Source organism: Phyllostomus discolor, chromosome 6 (genome assembly GCF_004126475.2).
Source record: "Phyllostomus discolor isolate MPI-MPIP mPhyDis1 chromosome 6, mPhyDis1.pri.v3, whole genome shotgun sequence".
Classification (NCBI taxonomy): Eukaryota; Metazoa; Chordata; class Mammalia; order Chiroptera; family Phyllostomidae; genus Phyllostomus; species Phyllostomus discolor.
Window position 1 is genome coordinate 52,147,811 of NC_040908.2, and position 18,791 is coordinate 52,166,601.

General features: G+C 39.8%; 1 protein-coding gene across 1 annotated transcript in view; it reads right to left on the minus strand.

The window, feature by feature from the left end:
• The window catches only part of TACR1 (tachykinin receptor 1), a 158,099-nt gene that overhangs the window by 66,545 nt on the left and 72,763 nt on the right, over positions 1-18,791 (minus strand). The window contains exon 3 of the mRNA XM_036028205.1: positions 3,748-3,942. Within this exon, the coding sequence (XP_035884098.1) occupies positions 3,748-3,942 (195 nt within the window). The remainder of the gene's footprint in view (positions 1-3,747; positions 3,943-18,791) is intronic.

An 18,791-nucleotide genomic window follows, 5' to 3' on the forward strand; every position in this document is an offset into this window, starting at 1 on the left:
TACATGCTTCATCTTATTCAGAGGTAATTACTTATGAATAATGTCATTCCAGGCAAAACCTCACAGAAGAGAATTTCTTATGGAGAAACATTTGGGGTTATCCCAGTGAAGCAGCTTCCAGAGAGCTTGTAAATGCAAAATTCTTTAAATAGGACTTAATTTTTAGGGTTAAATGATATGAAACACTCATTCCAGAAAAAAATGCACAAATCAAATTACCTGGTATAATAAGTAATGTTTAGGCAAACATGCTACTACCACTGAGCTCAAGAAATACAGTGCCATCCCCTCAAACACACTTCTTAGTGTCCCTTTTTGGTCACACTGTTTCCCTCCTACCAGAGACAATCATGGTCCTCACATTCATGGTGATGACTTCGAATTTACAGTTTTACTGCCTGCTTACACACTCTTAAAGACATGCTTTCATTTTGCCTGTTTTGAAACTGTCTACAAGAGCCATCCACATTGCACAGAGCTACATTTTGTTCATTCTATTAACTATATCATATTCCACTACATGCTCGCAGCAACATTTTTTTATATCTACCCTACTGATGATGGACATTTGGAATATTTCCAGTTTGGGACACTAAGAACAATGCTGACAATATGAACAGTAAGCTAGGTATATTTGGGTGCATATATGCATGAGTTTTTCTAGGGTAATTACCCCTGACTGAACCTGGGAGGTTATAGGGTAAAAATAGCTTCTGTTTTACTAGATAGTACAAAGTGTTGTCTAATGTGGTTTTATCAATGTACACTTCTAGCAGTCTGCAAAGGTTTTCAGTTTTCTTTATCTTCACCAAAAGTTCTAAACACTGAGTTTAGTCACGATTCTCAATATTTGCTAGTCTAATAGGTGAGCAGTAAGATTGCATGGTTTTAATTTATATTTCACTGGTGATGAATGAAGTTGTATGCATCCTTGTATAATAATTGGTTGTTTGGATATTTTCTTTTGTGAAGTACACATGCAAAACTTTTGCCTGTTCTTTTATTAGATTGCCTTTCTTTAACAGTGCTTAATTTGATCCACGTATTAATAAGAGTCTAAATGATGAATAGTCAGGGTTGGAGGTTTAACATGCAGCCAGAGAGGGCAAATGCAGCAATTAAAGATTTTTCAGATAACATTTATTTATGTAATTAGCTGGCACAAATGATTCATCAGACAAATAGGACCTAAGCATCTGCCCACCACCCTGTCTAATGCCATTTATCCGCCCATGCACCCAGGTCAATGTATGATGCTAACAACAGTAGTCAACATTTACCACATTTTTACCATGTGCATGGTGCTGGGCTAAGTGTGTGTCTTATTTATTTCTCTGGATACCTCTATTAGGCTCACAGGCTTAAATAACCATTATGACTCAACTAGAGAGTGATGTAGCTGAAAGTTAACTATAGAGCCCATGTTCTTATACTCATTATTATACTGCCTCAAAACAAAGTTTCTTCCTGGTTTCAAATTTGTGATTAACTGTACTGTGGAAATGGCAATCATTTCTAACAGAAGACAGTATAATTAAGTACTTAGTTTAGAGCTGGTAAAATTTAAATTACTTAAAAATATATCATAATAATTATGAAGGGTACTGACATAGAGAAAATATGTTTACCTGTAGAATCCTATGCATCACAGCCCATATGTGATGGCAAATATGGATTCTTTCAACTTACTACTGCACCCATAAATATTTTATACACGAATGAAGTACTTGAATAGATAAAATCAAATGCTCCTATTCAGACTCATTTTTTTAAGGATGAAAATTGTGAAATAAACAATGATGGCAAACTTAAACATGCATGTAGCAGCGACCCTAAGTTCTCAAAGCAGAGAAAGACAGCCCAACAGGCTGAGTTGAGTATTGTAGAGCTTTCTAGTCACTAATAAGCATAAAACAGTAAAATGGTAAAAAATAAAACACTAATTTCTTGGACAAGAGCTCCAGAGATCTGTAGGAAAATTAAACTTTATTTCCAAGTTAAACTTTGAATTTGTTGGAAGATAAAAGAATTGCATGTATTTGAAACCAAAGTTGTAGAAATGTGATCAGATTTTGAAAAGATCGTGACAACTAAGAACTGAACTACACTCCGTGAAGTCAATGGCATTTCTGAAACTGTTCATATAATGAGCTTTAATTCAGAGGGTGTTTACCCACTTTCTGAGGGGACCTTATGGATCAAAGGTGTTGAGTGGTTCTGTGTGGCTTGTAAAGCCGTTATTTCACTTGCTGTGGCCTTGCTAAGTCTTGTAGTTTCATTTGAAAGAATAATTTTCAATGTCTCCTTCTAGGCTGAACATTAATCCCCCTGCTGCTTGATCATTAAATCCCACTGTTTGCATCTGGAAGGCAAAGTCCGAGCTTTAGGTATTGGCTTTGGCAAGCCTCATCCATGCTCCATGGAAGAGAAGTAGCAGGGTAACTGTGTGCAGCAGGCTTTCGGAACCTTTATTGTTGGGGGCCGACAGGGATAGTATCTCATTTTACCATTTGATGAGTTTAAAGGCCTATAATGATTATATGGCAATCTGATGAATTTGGTTCAATAACAGTATCTTACCTTTTCTATAGCATTTTCTTGTGTGTTTTTCACAATTGCTTATGGGAAGCAGGAGTTTATCGTTTGCTAGTTTAACGAGGAGAGACTGTGATTGTTGCCCAGACCCATAGCTAGTAACTGGCAATCTTGTTAACACTGAGATCTTCTGATTCTAACACCAGTCTTTTTTTAAAAACTCATACAGTAAACCCAAGATTAGAGAATTATAAAGGAATTTCAAAAAGACCCACATTACCCAAGTGCTCTGATTCCAGAAAACTCATGGTAATATAAATGCCACGTTGATGCTCACTGAGCAGAGCAAAACAAAGAACAGGCCATTTCAATGTCTCCTCTTGAAGAAAATCATCAGGATGACTTTGGAAAAGCCCTGACTGTCATCAATTAGGCCTCTGGAAGGTAAGCAGGCCTGCCCTGTAGGAACCCTGGAACTTGTAAGATCTCAACATGCTGGCCTTGCCTTCCCATGCATTTTACATGTGTATATCTTATTTCTCCCACTGGAAAATCTTGGACGTAGGCATTTTGATTTGGTTTCCCCAGAGACAGATCCTGAGATTAAAAAGTCAAGCACAAATGACTTTCTTAGGAGGAGAAGGAAACAACAGCAGTGGGGTGGGATGGTGGTTTAGGAAAGGGAGGTGGTCAACAAAGGGTATATCATTGAGTCAGCTGCCACAGGACAACTGGACTTTAATCCCAAGAGTAAACCATGGGCACAAGGTAAAGCACACACCTCAGAGACATCCCACCTGTGGGGTGATTGAGCTGGGGTGTTCATACGCTAAGTTGGATCAGTCTTCATTGAGAGCTGCTGGAAATAGGGGATAATTCCTTCACCCTCCAGCACACTGTGCAAGAGGGAAGAGTGGCATTCCATAGCTTAGGAAGAAGTTCCCAGGCAAAGATATGCAGACGTTACAGGGCAAAGTCATTTACTGGTAAAAGGCATGGCAAATATGGAGGGCACCCAAAGGGTCTCTAGAACAGGATCCAGGTCTCATTTACTTATTTTTTTTAAGCTTTCTTTCAAAGCCCAGAATAACATTCGAGACATAATAGTCCCCCGATAGTTTGGGCACATTGAATCCTGATTGATAGAGAATGTGGAAAGAAAGAGGAAATGAGAAAGAGCAAAGAAGGCACTGGAGATTTATCTCTACTCACACTTTCTCGTACATCTTGTTGGGATGCTCTGGCCAGTCAATCATGCACACCACTCTGTTGGGCATGGTCTCCGTGGTGGAGTAGTAGCCCTGGGGGAAGGCCAGCAGGAGAGCCAGGACCCAGATGACACAGATGACCAGCTTGGTAGCTGTGGCTGACAGCCGGGGCCGGAGGGGATGGATGATGGCCATGTACCTGGAACAAGGAGAAAGGACAAAATTCTGATTTAGTCACCAAAATCAACAGTAGAATTTGTGTTCTTTTTTCCAAGAAAAACTTCCCCAAACCCTTGATTCCTGGTAATTTCTACAACTATTATTTGGTACATTTTTCATATTCTATCCCAAAGCTTTATTATTCTTATTCCATAAAAGACTAAAATCCATAAAATAAGCCATATAAATTCCTCAGGTGCCTCTAGCCAACTCTGCCACCTTTGCTGGAACCCCCAGGGTAAGTGGTTGCAAATAAAAATTTGTGAGTTGGCCCTTTAAATGGCTCTTTGAGTATCCAGCCATCAGTCTCTGGCAGAGAGCAATACTTTTGCTTTTGCCACTGGCTGTTATCTGTGTACCCTTTGGGCTCTGGTGCTCTTCTCTGGGGATCCTAGCTTAGGGTTTAGACTCCATTCTTCTCAGGCAGATCCAACAGGCCGCTTAATTATCCCTCCAGTGCTGCCACCTGTGGGTGCCCAGCCAGCCCTTGAGTCTCCACTGCACTGTCTTTTGACCCGGCAATTCCACTGCTGGGATTATACCCTGAGAATCCTGAAGCATCAGTTGAAAAGAACCTATGCACCCCAATGTTCATATTAGCACAATTTACAATTGCCAAGTGTTGGAAGTAACCTAAGTGCCCATCAGTAAATGAGAAGATCAAAACACTGTAGTACATTATACAATGGAACACTACACAGCAGAAAGAAAGAAGGAGCTCCTATCCTTTGTGACAGCAAGGATGGAACCGGAGAGCATTATGCTAAGTGAAATAACCCAGGTGGTAAAAGACAAATAGCATATGATCTCACCTATAAGTGGAATCTAATCAACAAAACAAATGAGTAGGCAAAATATAACCAGAGCCATTGAAATAGGGAACAGACTGACAGTGGCCAGAGGGGAGGTGGGAAGGGATAGTGGGGGGACAAAGGGGAAGGGTCGCTAAGGAGCATATATGGGGGACACATGGATGGGCTAAGGGCAGGGTAGGATGGAGGGAAGGAGGTGAGGATGGCTGGGGTGGGAGGTGTGGTGGGGGAAAATGGAGACAACTGTACTTGCACAAAATAAAAAAAAAGGAGAGAAAGAAAAAAAAAACAAGTCAGATTTTTTTTATTTCAGAACCCATTGAGCAATACTCCAGAAGAGAAGTTTTCGTCGTAGAAATGCTCATGTTAGGGAAAAGATGTCCAAGTATAGGTCAGTGGCTTACAGTGAAATTAGAAAAGACATGTAAATTTATCCCATACAAAGACTATCTTTATCCTTTTTGGATTAAGGAATAATGATGATAGAAACAGCAGTTTTTAAAGTCCTGGTGTGGCAGTTTAAAAGGCTAGCAATCCTATATTAGCTCATAGAATTTGAAGACAAGTGAAAGTGTATATGTGAGAAAACAATGGCCAAAACTCAGCAAAATACAACAGTTCCTGAAGAAATCCTCATTAATTCCTTGACCCTTTCGAAGTCAGTGTCCAGTAACAACATAGGCTCCATGAGGACAAAGTCTCCACCTGCTGAGACAGACACACTTGAGCCTATGAAAGGTCAGGGTGTAACGTTGGGAAATTGGAACCCACACCACCATTCTTTTGACATTATTTCTGTAAATATGACTCTGACATAATATGTAGCTTGTAGATAAACAACATGTTTGTATGTGAATCTTAGAAACTAACTCCAAAAGATACAGACTCCGACCTTCAGGTATCCCAGCTCCCGGAGATTTGCTGTGGAGCCAGGATGACGTGAGGCTGGGATAATGTGAAGCCAGGATGACTAAGCCAGGATGACGCACACCGGACCATCACTTGCCTTATCGGAATGGACTGTGCTCGTCTGCATGTAGAGAGTTTTTCAACCCTCTATCTTATTTTTTGTTCTGTTCTCCTCTCACTGCTTGTAAAAACCTCTGCCTCCACTGAGATGTGGAGATGGGTTTTGGAAAAAGATTCCCCCATCTTCTCAGGAGATGGGCTTTGAGACAAGAGTCTCTCATTTTCCAGGTTGCTGGCCCCTGAAATAAAACCACTTTCCTTCACATTGGCACCTGCCTCTCGAAAGCACTTGGCTTTAGAGGCAGCGGGTAGCTGCACCTGCATTTGGTTACAAGGGTAGATGAAACCTCCTTGAGAGAGCAGGCAGTGGGAAGCAAAGTGAATGACCACTTAGGGTCTGGAGCTCTTCCTCCATCTCCTCACACAAAGGATCCGCATTTAATAGTATTCTCTGAATGAGTGTGTTCACACATTTGAATTTCTGTGCAGCCTGTGGAATAGAGGAACTTTTAGGATTAATAAATACTGTAATCAGCATTTCATTTCGGTTATAATCAATTCTGACTTCTCCATTTTTTTACACACTTAACATTTTGCCTGCACCTTAAAAGGCATATTTTTTGTGTATTTTTCTTGTAAAGTTTATGGATTCATCCCTTTAAATATGCATGCATTTTTTTCAGAGTCAGAATTATGTATTATACTGCCTTTGGGGTTTAAATACTATCTGACAAATCCTTAGAATCACACATTTGATTCTCTGACATGCAGGTATTCCTGGCTTCCATGGGCCAGAATGGTGAGTGGAGACTTAAGAAATGAGCAGACAGCAGCCCAGCTGCCAGCTGCCTCTACTTAATTCTACCCAATTCTGTCTCAACTCTCTTTAGACTTCTAGGATCTCTAGGCTAGAACTGGGGCCAGGATCACAAGGAGAGCAACCTTATTCAGTATGCACTCCACAGATTCACAGTGGGCACCTGCTGCATGCAGAACACAGCGTTTCCTTTTGGGCTCTGAGCTTCTAATTTTCTGGGGAGAAAAGTCACATAAATAACCAGCCACAACATGACAGTAGGATATTTGGCCTCCAGGGGTAATCTGATAACCTAGAGCCTTAGCAAGGCTCTAGAGGTAACCAAGCCTTGGAATGGTAGGTAGACTATTAGAGGGGGGTAAAGAGGCATACTTAGCTGGGTTTGGGGTGAGCCCACCTGAGTATCTGGCTTGAGGGGCAGGAAGTATTCAGAGCCTCCCTCTCTACTTTGTGTTATGCTTAGATCTGACTTTCTGTCTGGAAAGTCTGATAGCTCAGTTTTTAAGAAAACTTTCCCAAGCTTCCTTTTAGCATCTTAAACTTTAGAATACCTTTCCTATATTTTCTTGCTAGGGACCTAGCCTTTCCTCTCTGGCCTCAGAGAATTCCACTGAAGATGTCTAGTGCATGGAGGCTGGATATCAGAATGCCTCAGGTCCACTTTTACATATAGCACATGTGATGATAACTTCCAGGAAGGAAATCCCAGGATCCTTTCCTTCTGCCTCTTTTGGAAAGTGGGTAGGTGGTCTTGAAGTCAAGAGAGAGTGAAATTAGGAAAACATTTGGAAAATGTATTGTAGTGGGAGTGAGTAGTAATTTATCAATCTCTGGGCAAATTTGCCTGGTTGACTTGGTGGCTGTAGAGGCTATGACTCAACTGTCATCTCCAGAGGATCAGAGGGGCAAAAACAACTCTCATAATACTGTGAATCAAGAATTGTCTGTCTTCTTTAGGTTACTCCAAGGGTCCACAGATACTGCCAAGGGAGGTCCAGTATACTATAGACTTTATGACCTCCTATCGCTGGGGTGGTCACCCGAAAAGAACTCTGACAAGTCTTGATTTCCCTTCTGGATCTGCCTCTTTCTTGCTGTGTGACAGCAATAGAGCACCGACGTCCTCTCCAGTCATGGGTTGTGGTTGGTGAGGGGACGTCAAAATTAGAGCCAACCAGGTGGACTTGTGCAACCAATATCTCAAATTCTTTCCAGTTCAGAAAAGGGTTGGACCTGGATGGTCATGGTCAGAATCTCTGAGTATTTGCATTTAAATTGTAGGCTTGCTTGTTGGATTATTTCCCAGAGGCAAGATATTTCCCCTCCAAAACTGGACACGTGCCCGTGAAGATGCCTTTCCTTTCCCTCACAGCACAGGCTCCTTCTCTCAGTATGGCTGTGCATTCTTGGGCCTCTCAGGGAATTAAAGAGGATGCACAGGGGAGAATGTGGTAATTACATTGCCCTTTTTAATATTGCCTCAAATGCATATCTTAATTTGCTTTTAACTCAGGATAAATGCTCGGTCTTAAATAAATGTACCCTAACACCCATCCCCATGCTCAAGCTGGCAATAGACTGTTCAGAATCTAATGTGACTGGGACTTAAAAGTGATTGCATCAGTATATTGGTACTGTAGCTCCAAATGGGTGGCAGAGAGCCGTATTTTATCTCTACTGCAAAAACTGCAATCTGGGAGCCCATTTCAGCAAACTCTCTGCCATTCCTGGAGTGTAGAAGCCATTTCAGTGACAGATTAAAGTATTACTCATAAAGCTAGAGAGAATAAAAAGACTGGCTTTTAAAAATGTATATATTTTTATTTGTTCAAAATACAACCATTTATAAATCTCCTTCCTTTATTTTTCCTTTTCTCTCTTGCAGTCCTCACTGCTGGGGCTTGTGTGACATAATTCTTTCTTACGTACCCCAAAGCTAGTACTGCTTGGATACTTTGTCCACAGATAGAAGCATTCTTTTCTTTCTTACTGCCCATTCTTAGCTTGGATTCCGTTAACATACATTTATATATTTGTCACCAGCCTGAACAATTCTTGCTTATTAGATTATAAGTTATCACTGGGCAAGTGCTGGAAAGCCCTAGAAAAATACATTCAATAAATATTTATCGACTGCCTTGTGCTCACAAGACTGGAAGGCAGTCAATGAAACGTCTTTCTAGTTTACGCATTAATCATCAGGCTGCCAGACAGGGGTCCGGAGGCTATGTGAGATGTGGATTACAGTCTCTACTTCAGGTCATTGCAGTCCCACACAGGGACAGTGGCTCTGATTTGACTTGTATGTGGCCTCCCAGCTGAGGAACCTGAGGTGTTGTTTTCCTCTTGCATGATTATGCTTTATAAAAAGAGCTCTCCCTATAGTTTCTTCAATAAGGCAAAATATAAAGCTGCAGCTTTTTTTCCTCATTCATATTAACTTTATTATTATGTATTAATTGATTATTTATTTTTATCTTAAAATATATTTTATTGATTATGCTATTACACTTGTCCCATTTTTTCTCCCCTTTATTCCCCTCCACCCTGTACCCCCCTCCCACCAGCATTCCCCCACCTTAGTTCATGTCCATGGTTTGTACATATAAGTTCTTTTGCTTCTCCATTTCTTACACTATTGTTAACCTCCCCCTGTCTATTTTGTATCTACCATTTATGCTTCTTATTCCCTGTACCTTTTTCCCCATCCTCCCCTCCCCTCCTCCTCACTGACGACTCTCCATTTGATCTCCATTTCTGTCATTCTGTTCTTGTTCTAGTTGTCTGCTTAGTTTTTTTTATAGGTTTAGTTGTTGATAGTTGTGAGTTTGTTGTCATTTTACTGTTCATCTTCTGTTCATGTTTTGATCATCTTTTTCTTAGATAACTCCCTTTAACATTTCATATAATAAGGGCTTGGTGATGATGAACTTCTTTAACTTGACCTTATCTGAGAAGCACTTTATCTGCCCTTCTATTATAAATGATAGCTTTGCTGGATAGAGTAATCTTGGATGTTGGTCCTTGCATTTCATGACTTGGAACACTTCTGTCCAGCCCCTTCCTGCCTGCAAGATTTCTTTTGAGAAATCAGCTGACAGTCTTATGGGAATTCCTTTGTAGGTAACTGTCTCCTTTTATCTTGCTGCTTTTAAGATTTTCTCCTTATCTTTAATCTTGGGTAATGTAATTATGATGTGCCTTGGTGTGTTCCTCCTTGAGTCCAACTTCTTTGGGACTCTTTGAGCTTCCTGGACTTCCTGGAAATCTATTTCCTTTGCCAGATTGGGGAAGTTCTCCTTCATTATGTTTTCAAATAAGTTTTCAATTTTTTGGTCTTCCTCTTCTCCTTCTGATACTCCTATGATTTGGATGTTGGAATTTTTAAAGTTGTCCCAGAGGTTCCTAAGCCCCTCCTCATTTTTTTGAATTCATGTTTCTTCATTCTGTTCCAAATCATTGATTTGAGTCCTGGTTCCCCTCCTGTTACTGTTGGTTCCCTATATATTTTTCTTTACTTCACTTTGTATAGCCTTCACTTCTTCCTCTATTTTGTGACCATACTCAACCATTTCTGTGAGCATTCTGATTGCCAGTGTTTTGAACTGTGCATGTGATAGGTTGGCTATCTCTTCATTGCTTGGTTCTATTTTTGGAGCTTTGATCTGCTGTTTCATTTGGGCCATATTTTTTTTTTGTCTTGGTGAACCTGTTACATAGTAAAAGGTGGAGCCTTTGTTATTTGCCAGGGCGAGGCAACCCACATTGCTGCATTGTGGCACAGTGTGTGGGGGAGGGGTCTGAGAGGGAACAATGCTGCTCACTCGGCCCTTAGCTGGCTTTCGGTCACTTCCGCCAATACTCACAAACAAATTGGGCCTTTGTGGTGCTGATTCCTGGGTGAGTGGGTATGTGTACATTCTAGGACCCTGTGGGTCTCTCCAATAAACTCTCCTATGAGGCTGGGAGTTTCTCCAAACACCGCAACCCCCATAGGTTTTATAGTCAGAGGTTTTGAGGCTTTATTTCCCTATGCTGGAACCCTGGGTTGTGAGATCTGTCTTGTTCTCTTGTTGTTCTTCCCGGTTTATCTGCACACAAATGTGGGACCACCCACTCCACCAGCCACCAGCTTGAGGTAAGTCCTCTCTACCCCAGCTGCCCATCTCTACCCCTTACTGATCTGGATGTATGTTTCTTCTTTAACTCCTTGGTTGTTGGACTTCCATACAGTTAAATTTTCTGGCAGTTCTGGTTATTTTTTGTTTTTAAATTTGCCATTGTCCTTCTTTTGGTTGTGCCTCCATCTTGGCCAGAAGTCTGTTTATTTAGGCTGCACAGTTTTCCAAAAAGCAAAGTGAAACAATCTTATTGAGGAAAACAATTCCAGTCTTCTGACAAGCACAGTATCCTAATAACTTCCTCCAATATTAGCCCTATATCTCCTGATCTGTCCTACAATGACCTTCTTCCACAGTCTTTCCCCTCCAGTTCCAGCCCCCATTCTTCCTTATCCCACTCACTTCTTCCTGTGTTGGTACAGATTTCCTTTAAGGGACCATGTCTTCTTGGGTTTAAATAACCAGTAGTGGTGACAGCTGAGAGCATGGCTGCTATAGTCTAATTCAAGGGTTGGCAATTTTTTTTCTATAAAGAGCCAGATAGTAAATATTTCAAGCCTTGGGGCCCATACTTTGTGGCTCAATTCTGCCTTTGTAGTACAAAAGCAGCCATAGACAAGTCAATGATTGGGCATGACCATGTACCAATAAAATTTTATTTTAAAAAACAGGTGGTGGGCTGGACTCAACCCTCTGTATCACAGTTTGTTGACCCTTGGCCAAATGTATGGGGAGTGAAGAACAGGAGGAATTAGAATCATAGAAGGACACAGTGTTCTCTTCAGAAACACACATTACTTTTGCCACATTACTTTTGAGGACCCTAATACCAAGGCTCACAGGGTGGATGAATCTTATAGCCCACAAGTAGTCAGCAAGCCCACAAATGGTCAGCCATCAGTCATAGCCCAGAATCTTGCCTCTTCTCTGAAGACAGTGGTCACTCAGCCCAGGATGTTTTCCCTCCTCTATCTTCTCTTGGCTGGCTCCTACTGGTTTTCATGGATTGACCCAATCATCATGTCCCTGTGGCTGGGTTAGGTGCCCTACTTTTAGAGCTGTGGCCATCTCTAACCTTGTGCTGACCACATTTCAGTTTATTTACATATCCATCAATCTCTTCTTTCTTCATCCTTCCCAGATCCTTTGAGGTTAACATTTGTTGTGATTTATTCATATCAGTATCCTTGGACTCCCTCAGCCTAGGGTGTACTAAATACTCAATAAAAGCTTAATTGAATAAGTAAATATGCACATATCTTGGCAAATAGCAGGGACTCCTTAAATGGTTATTGACTGAAAATAAATGCAGCAGGAGAAATGCATATATATTGTAATTTTATTCCTTCCAGTCTGAACATATGTGAAAATAATTATTGCTCAATGTTTTCTGTTATACAGATATCCAGGGTTATCCTACAGGAGTGACCTATATTGGACCTAAGTTGTCAGAACTTTCTACCTCTTGACATTAAATCCTTAAATAAATTCTCAGTAAGTATTAATTGATTAGATTCTGCACTGGCCAGTGAGTTGGGAACCATGTAGAATTCAGTCATTCTGGTGTCACCCTCTGGCTCTTCCTCTGAACAAGAGGTTGCTCAGTTGTTTCCCCTCCCACTCTGTACTCCCTTCCATCTCAGATTGCCCACAGTCTTTCTACCTGAGATCACTAAAATTCCATCAGGATATTTCTTGAGTTTCCAAAATCTAGGAACCTCATTTGGCCAGATCACTTGACCAGCAACTTTGTTTATTTAGCTAAGCTAAAGCTCACAAAACTATAGCTGAAGAGGCCCTTGAGCAGCCAACAGAGATGACTCAATGTTCACACACTATCAAAGTGTTCTTGGTAATGGCAGAGCCCCTCAAGTCCTTGCTGCCATGTTCTCCACAATTCTAAAAAGCATCAGTTTTGGTTTCTGCATTGTCAGTACACTCATTTCAAAAAGTGCCAGGTGACAGTAAGAGAGCAGTCAACAACACCATAAGAAATGTTACAAAAGCAGATGGAACCAAGAGCCTGTGACAATTTAGAGTAAGCTGAAGGAGGGATGTAGCTGACTGTTGTCCAAGATGTCCTGTCCCACTGGTGATCAAAGAAGAGCCTGTGTGGTTTAAAGCTGATTCAGACATAGTCTCCAGTCGGGAGTGTTCATAGCTGTCTTATTTATAATTTCCAAGATCTGAAAACAATCAAAATGTTCACCAACAGGCAAATGGATAAAAAATATGATATATTCCCACAAGGGCATACCACCAACAGTAAAAAGAATGCACTATTGACACACACCCAAGGATGTGTGTGTCACACACAAAAGAATGCACTATTGACACACACAAGTGTAATGTTCTTTGATATCTGTGCTATCAAAGATATCAAAGAACATTACACTAAGTGGAAAAGCCAGACCAAAAAAATGGTGTCTATTCATGATTCCTCTTATATGAAGTTCTAGAACAGGCAAACCAAATTTATGATCATGGAAATCAGAATGTTCTGTATTTTATAGGGGCATAATTAACTTGGGTGGTATGCCTTCATGAAATCTCATTGAACTTATACTGAAGTACAGTGCATTTCACTGTATGTACATCATACCTAAAAACACCCCGAGTCCCCTGATGACTCAATGGCCTGATGATCCTCTGCATTTTCTGTCAACTTAGGTATATGATAAGAAAAGTCTATGATTCAGTCACTGTGACCATTATCAAGGAAAAGTTTACAGCCATTCTAAACATCATCTTGTAATGGTTAAAATTGGTTCAAGTGAAAAAATTGCCATTAAATAAATCTTAAATATGTGAAGCCCACCTAGCATTGTTAAGCCTGAGTGTTTCTGCCAGCAGAGGTGGACCAGATTTGGATGAGCAGCGGGCTACCATTGGGAAGAAGCAACACCAGGGGTATCAGTTGACTACTCATGGGGAGTCTAGGATTTGTAATAGAAATCCCACTCCTCAGTGATTGGACTGAGGGTGGGGTAGCTGGATAAAGCAGGACAACAGAGTTTGCATCATTTCTAACAGAAAGGAGAAATGACAGCCAGTCCACAGGGTGATGGAAGGTAAGACAAGGAAGACACCTTTTCCTCCCCAACTTGAAGGCTCTTGCCAAAGATTGGCTAAAGCCACTCACTAGTGTGGCACATCACTAACCATTGCTTTCTTTCTGTAAAGGGTCTTCATACTTGCATCTGAGACACCAGTCTTGAGCCTCTGCTGATATATATGGCACAGAAACATGCAATGATAACCATACCTGGGCCACACGATGGTACACTGCACTGGGCCACTGTCAAACTCTAGTCCTCGGTGAGTGACATTCCCACTAGTTCTCAAAGTTCTCAGAGTGGTGACATTCCCACTTTGGCATTTGGAACTAAAACCTAAAGTATAGTGACACATGAGAGACTTGGGTTTATATACATCTGATTTTGGAAGTGCTGAGGGGACCACATTAGCTCCAGTGCTAGAGTCAAAAGCAAAGAGAGAAGAAGGTTTAGAATATAACTTTGAGATTTTAATTACTAACAAGGGGAAATAATTGAATTGAAATTTATGCTTTTAGTGGCAACTTAATAATGAGAGGAAGTTCACATAGGGCATTGTCAACATTGTGCTTTTGGCCTTGCTGCCACTGGATTATTAAATAACCCTCTCTGGTCAGCCAGGTAAGGAAATGTAGTTGGCCATAATCTGAAATGGGATTGAATTTTCATCTTTTCATGCAGTGTGGCCTTGATACTAAGTTCATTCATGTTTTTCTTGTGACCAATTTTAAGGCGTGTTTGAGCAATATCCAAGATGCATCTTTTGTAGGGCTGAAATGTACATTTCATCAGGTGAGTGAGCTAAATAGAGATTGCCATGGTCACACACATGTGTCTAGGTTTCTCTGATTATCTTCCATCCCCTTCCCCAGAGTTACAGGCATGTTTTTAGGTGACCATAAGCTTGACTTTTAATTTCAGTAGCAGAAAATTTAAAGCAAGGGCACCTGAGATGGAAGGGTGGGGTGGGTGGGGGTTTCAGAGAATGGTAGCCTCTCTTCTCTCACAAGTGTCCTTTATTCACCTCATAAAGGTAGGATCTGTAGGCTGGAATCGGAGTGAGGTGAATGAGACACTCACTCAGGGTTGTATAACTACAGTGTTAAATCTTGTTTTTATTGAAAATTTTGATATTTTGATCAACATAGATTTTTTAAAAATTAAATATTTTTTGTTGTGCTATTATAGTTGTACCAATTTTTCCCTCATTGCTCTCCTCCACCCCACCCACCTCCATTCCCACAGTCAATCCCCACCCTGTTGTCCAACTAATTTTGATATTTCAAAATACTGTATTAAAATATTATTTATCTTGATTGCTGATTTTTTTGTGCCCTCTTAAATTTTGTACCACAGTCAACTGCCTCACTTGCTTTACCATAACCCTGGCTGTCTTCCACTCAAGTACCTGAGGGAGACAGAGTCACTGATGAAATGAGGTGTATCCAGATTCAAGCAGTGGTGGAACTATTATTGTTGAATGATGCTGGCCATGTCAACTATCTGATTACCAGTTATTTATGCTGTGTCCTCTGCCTGCAGCTTTGTAATGCTCCAGATCACCACACCTGGTGGGTGTCAGGGATAGCAAGAAGCCTGAAAGTTAATGATGAATGTGTAGCCTACAAAAAGGGATTCTAGACATTTATCTTCTCTGGGGCCCAAGTGTTAAAACTTAACATGTGTAGCCTGGCTAGGTGGCTCAGTTGGTAGAGAGTTGTTCTGTACATGAACAGGTTGTGAGTTTGATCCCAGGTCACAACACATACCTAGGTTGCTAGTTCGAACCCTGGTCAGAGTGTGGGAGGCAGCCAATTGATGTTTGTCTCTCACATTGATGATTCTCCCTCTCCCTCCCTTCTTCTCTCTTTAAAATCAGTGGGCATGTCCTTGTGTGAGTATTAAAAAAATCCCAAAACTTGACATGTGTAAACCAGAAGACACAAATCTGCTGAAGAAGCAGAAACATGCATCCCCAAAAGTTAGTAATTGCTTTAAGTCTGGGCCCAAAGGCTTTGATTCACCATATGCAGTGCAAATTGTGTGTCTGCCCATCACTCTGTGAAGTCTGACTTTTCATTTACATTTAACAACCATTCTAAATTAATTTAATTTTTTTTCAGTTCCACTTTTTCTTGTACTCAGACAAAAGTTCAAATGATAGCTATTAATGTGTTGGCTCAGTTAGCAGAAGAACTTGGCAAATAGCTAAATGATTCTAAATTTATTTCAGTGTCATCAGATTTTTCAAATAAGAAATCAGTTTATTCCAATAATAGTTCAATTCTATTTTTATTTAAATTTATGGATTCAAGTTTTTGGAAGGTGAAACAACTGACATTGTTGTGAATGTTATCATAAGTTTATTTTAAACTTCAATAGTGAAGATAAATTGTTTTATTTTGGTTCTAATATGAATACAATGTGGTAAAATAATATCCATGCTAAATTAAGAAAATTATGAAACAGAAATGTATTTTGAAAAGGTTGTGGCACATATAATTTTTCATTATCCAAACAAGCTGTGATATTTTACCAATTGACATAGAATTGGTAGTTATTGAAATTTATAAAAACTTTTGTAGGTAGAGTAACTGAACTAAAATTTTTTATTATAAAATTGATGATAAATTCAAAAGTATATTTTAATAGGACTTTACAAGTGTTTTACAAGAGAAGTGGAGGGAGGGAAAAAGAGAGTGAGAGGAACATCAGTGGAGAGAGAAGCATTGATTGGTTGCTTCTTGTATATGCCCCAACTGGGGACCAAATGGCAACCCTGGCATGTGCTCTGATCTGGAATCAAGAAGGCGACATTTTGTTTTGCAGGATGACACCCAACCAACTGAGCCACACTGGTCAGGGTCAATTTTGCAGAATCTAAATTTGATAAAACATTAAAAGAAAACATTGGAGACAACCTATTTATCTACTCAGATAACTTAGTTTTGTCTCTTAAATGTATTTCTTTGTGTGTCTTCGTGCTGCATTCTGGATAATTTTTAGAATTAGTCTTCAGTTCACTGATTCTTTCTTCAGCATTTCTAATCTACCACTAGACCTGTTCATTGACTTACTTTCAACTCTTATTCTTCATTTTTATAATTTTTATTTATTTTCAACACGATTAGCCATTATTTATATTTTTAACTTGCTCCTCATATTTTCAAACTTCTTTTAAATTTATTTTTACATGATAAACAGTTTATATTTTGTGTCTCTATTAACTGTAATAGCTGAAGTCTCTGTGGGTCTTCCTCTGCAGGTTCTCATTATGTTTCCTTTTTATCTACTTTTTTCAATTAAAGTTTAAATTCAATATTATTTTGCATTAGTTTCAGGTATATAGCATAGTGATTAGATTATCAGGTTTTCAAAGTGTTTCCCCTGATATTTTGAGCACCCACCTGGCACCATATATTGTGATATAATATTATCATCTGTTTCATCTTGACTTCATCCTCCTTATTTTCCTTGAAACTTCATGTGTGAGAGTTCACTGATACCTGGCTTGAAGGTGGGTTACTTCAGAGAAGATGTGCAATAGTTTCTGCCAAGAACCTGGGAAGACTTTAAGACTAGGATGACTGTGATCAAATTTTAGAGTGAGCTTTTTTTAGACCAACCAACTGATAGGACTCTGGCTTGCATACTCATGTAAGGGCTCCTTTTCCACTGCAAACTTTCAGGAGAGCTTTTTGTTTTAGTGTTGTTTTCTGTTAATTCAGCACTAAGGCTGGAGATAGACAATTTTCCTTGCAGTTGCAGGCAGGGTAGGCATTTATTTCTAGTTCTTTTTTACACTAAAGGTATAGCCCTATGATTCTCAGCTGTAAGAAAAGGTGTCTTGTTAGACAGTCAATACTGGGTAGGTCCTAGGCTTTGTGTCTTGTCCCTGTACCCTGTGAGTCAAAGTCAAATCAAATGCTCTTAAGACAAAAATAAGACTCATTGCTCTGTCCAATACTTTGAAATCTTGCCTTCATTTAAATTTTATACCTGAGTATTCCTCACTTTCTTGCAAGGCAATTCATTTAACAAGTTGTATGTGTATGGTATCTTGTTCAGAAATTTTTAGTTAATTTTAAGAGCATCAGTTAAGATATGTGGTCTGACATTTTTCTGGAAGTAAAAGTTCTGCTGTCTTATTTTTCTTTTTTCTTTTTATTGTCTAATTATTGGGAATAAAAATTCAAACAACACAAGAGGAGATAAAGGGAAATCCTTTCTCCCACCTTTATTCCCTAAGATGGGTGTCAAACTCATTTTCACCAGGGACCACATCAGCCTCGCAGTTGCCTTCAAAAGGATGAAATAATTTTAGGACTGTATAAATGTAACTACTCCTTAACTGTTAAGGAGTTGAAATTATATTTGAGAAATTACATTTCTCTTAGGGCCAAAGAGAAAAATGCAGCTAACGTAGTGAGCATTTGGGAAGTGCCAGGTTCCATTTCGTGTGTTTTCTGTGTTTATTAACTCATTTCCTCTTTCATCAACTCTTCAAGACAGGCAACCACCATAAGCCCCATTTTCCAGATGAGGAAATTGAGGCTCATAGACATTGATTCATCGCCAATTCACTTAAGTGAGTTTACAAAACAATTTGTCAAAGGTGGGAAACACAAAATAAGAAGAGTGGCCTTCTTTTCTTTGTATATACAAGCCTATATATTTATACTTTGTCTGCATTTATTTTTGAATTTACCCATTTAATAAGCATTATTTGATCCCTTTCTATGTATTAGGTCATGTTTTGAAGGAATAGTCTGTTTAGAGGGGGAGGCATGAACTTCCATGATAATAAAGACACACTGTGCTGTGTGCTTCAGCAGAGTTACAGTGTGTAGGAAGCATGGAGCAGACAGGAGGCTGGGTGGCAAGGACAGGAAAGTTTCTCAATGGAGATGGTATTTGAATTTGATCTTGAAGGATGACTTGGCATGTACAGCTATGAAAAGTGGCATGCTACATACTTTCTTTGAGAAGTCAAAACATAAAAGAGCTGGGGATCTGAGAAGAAAGGGTTTGTTTATAATCACATCTAACATTTT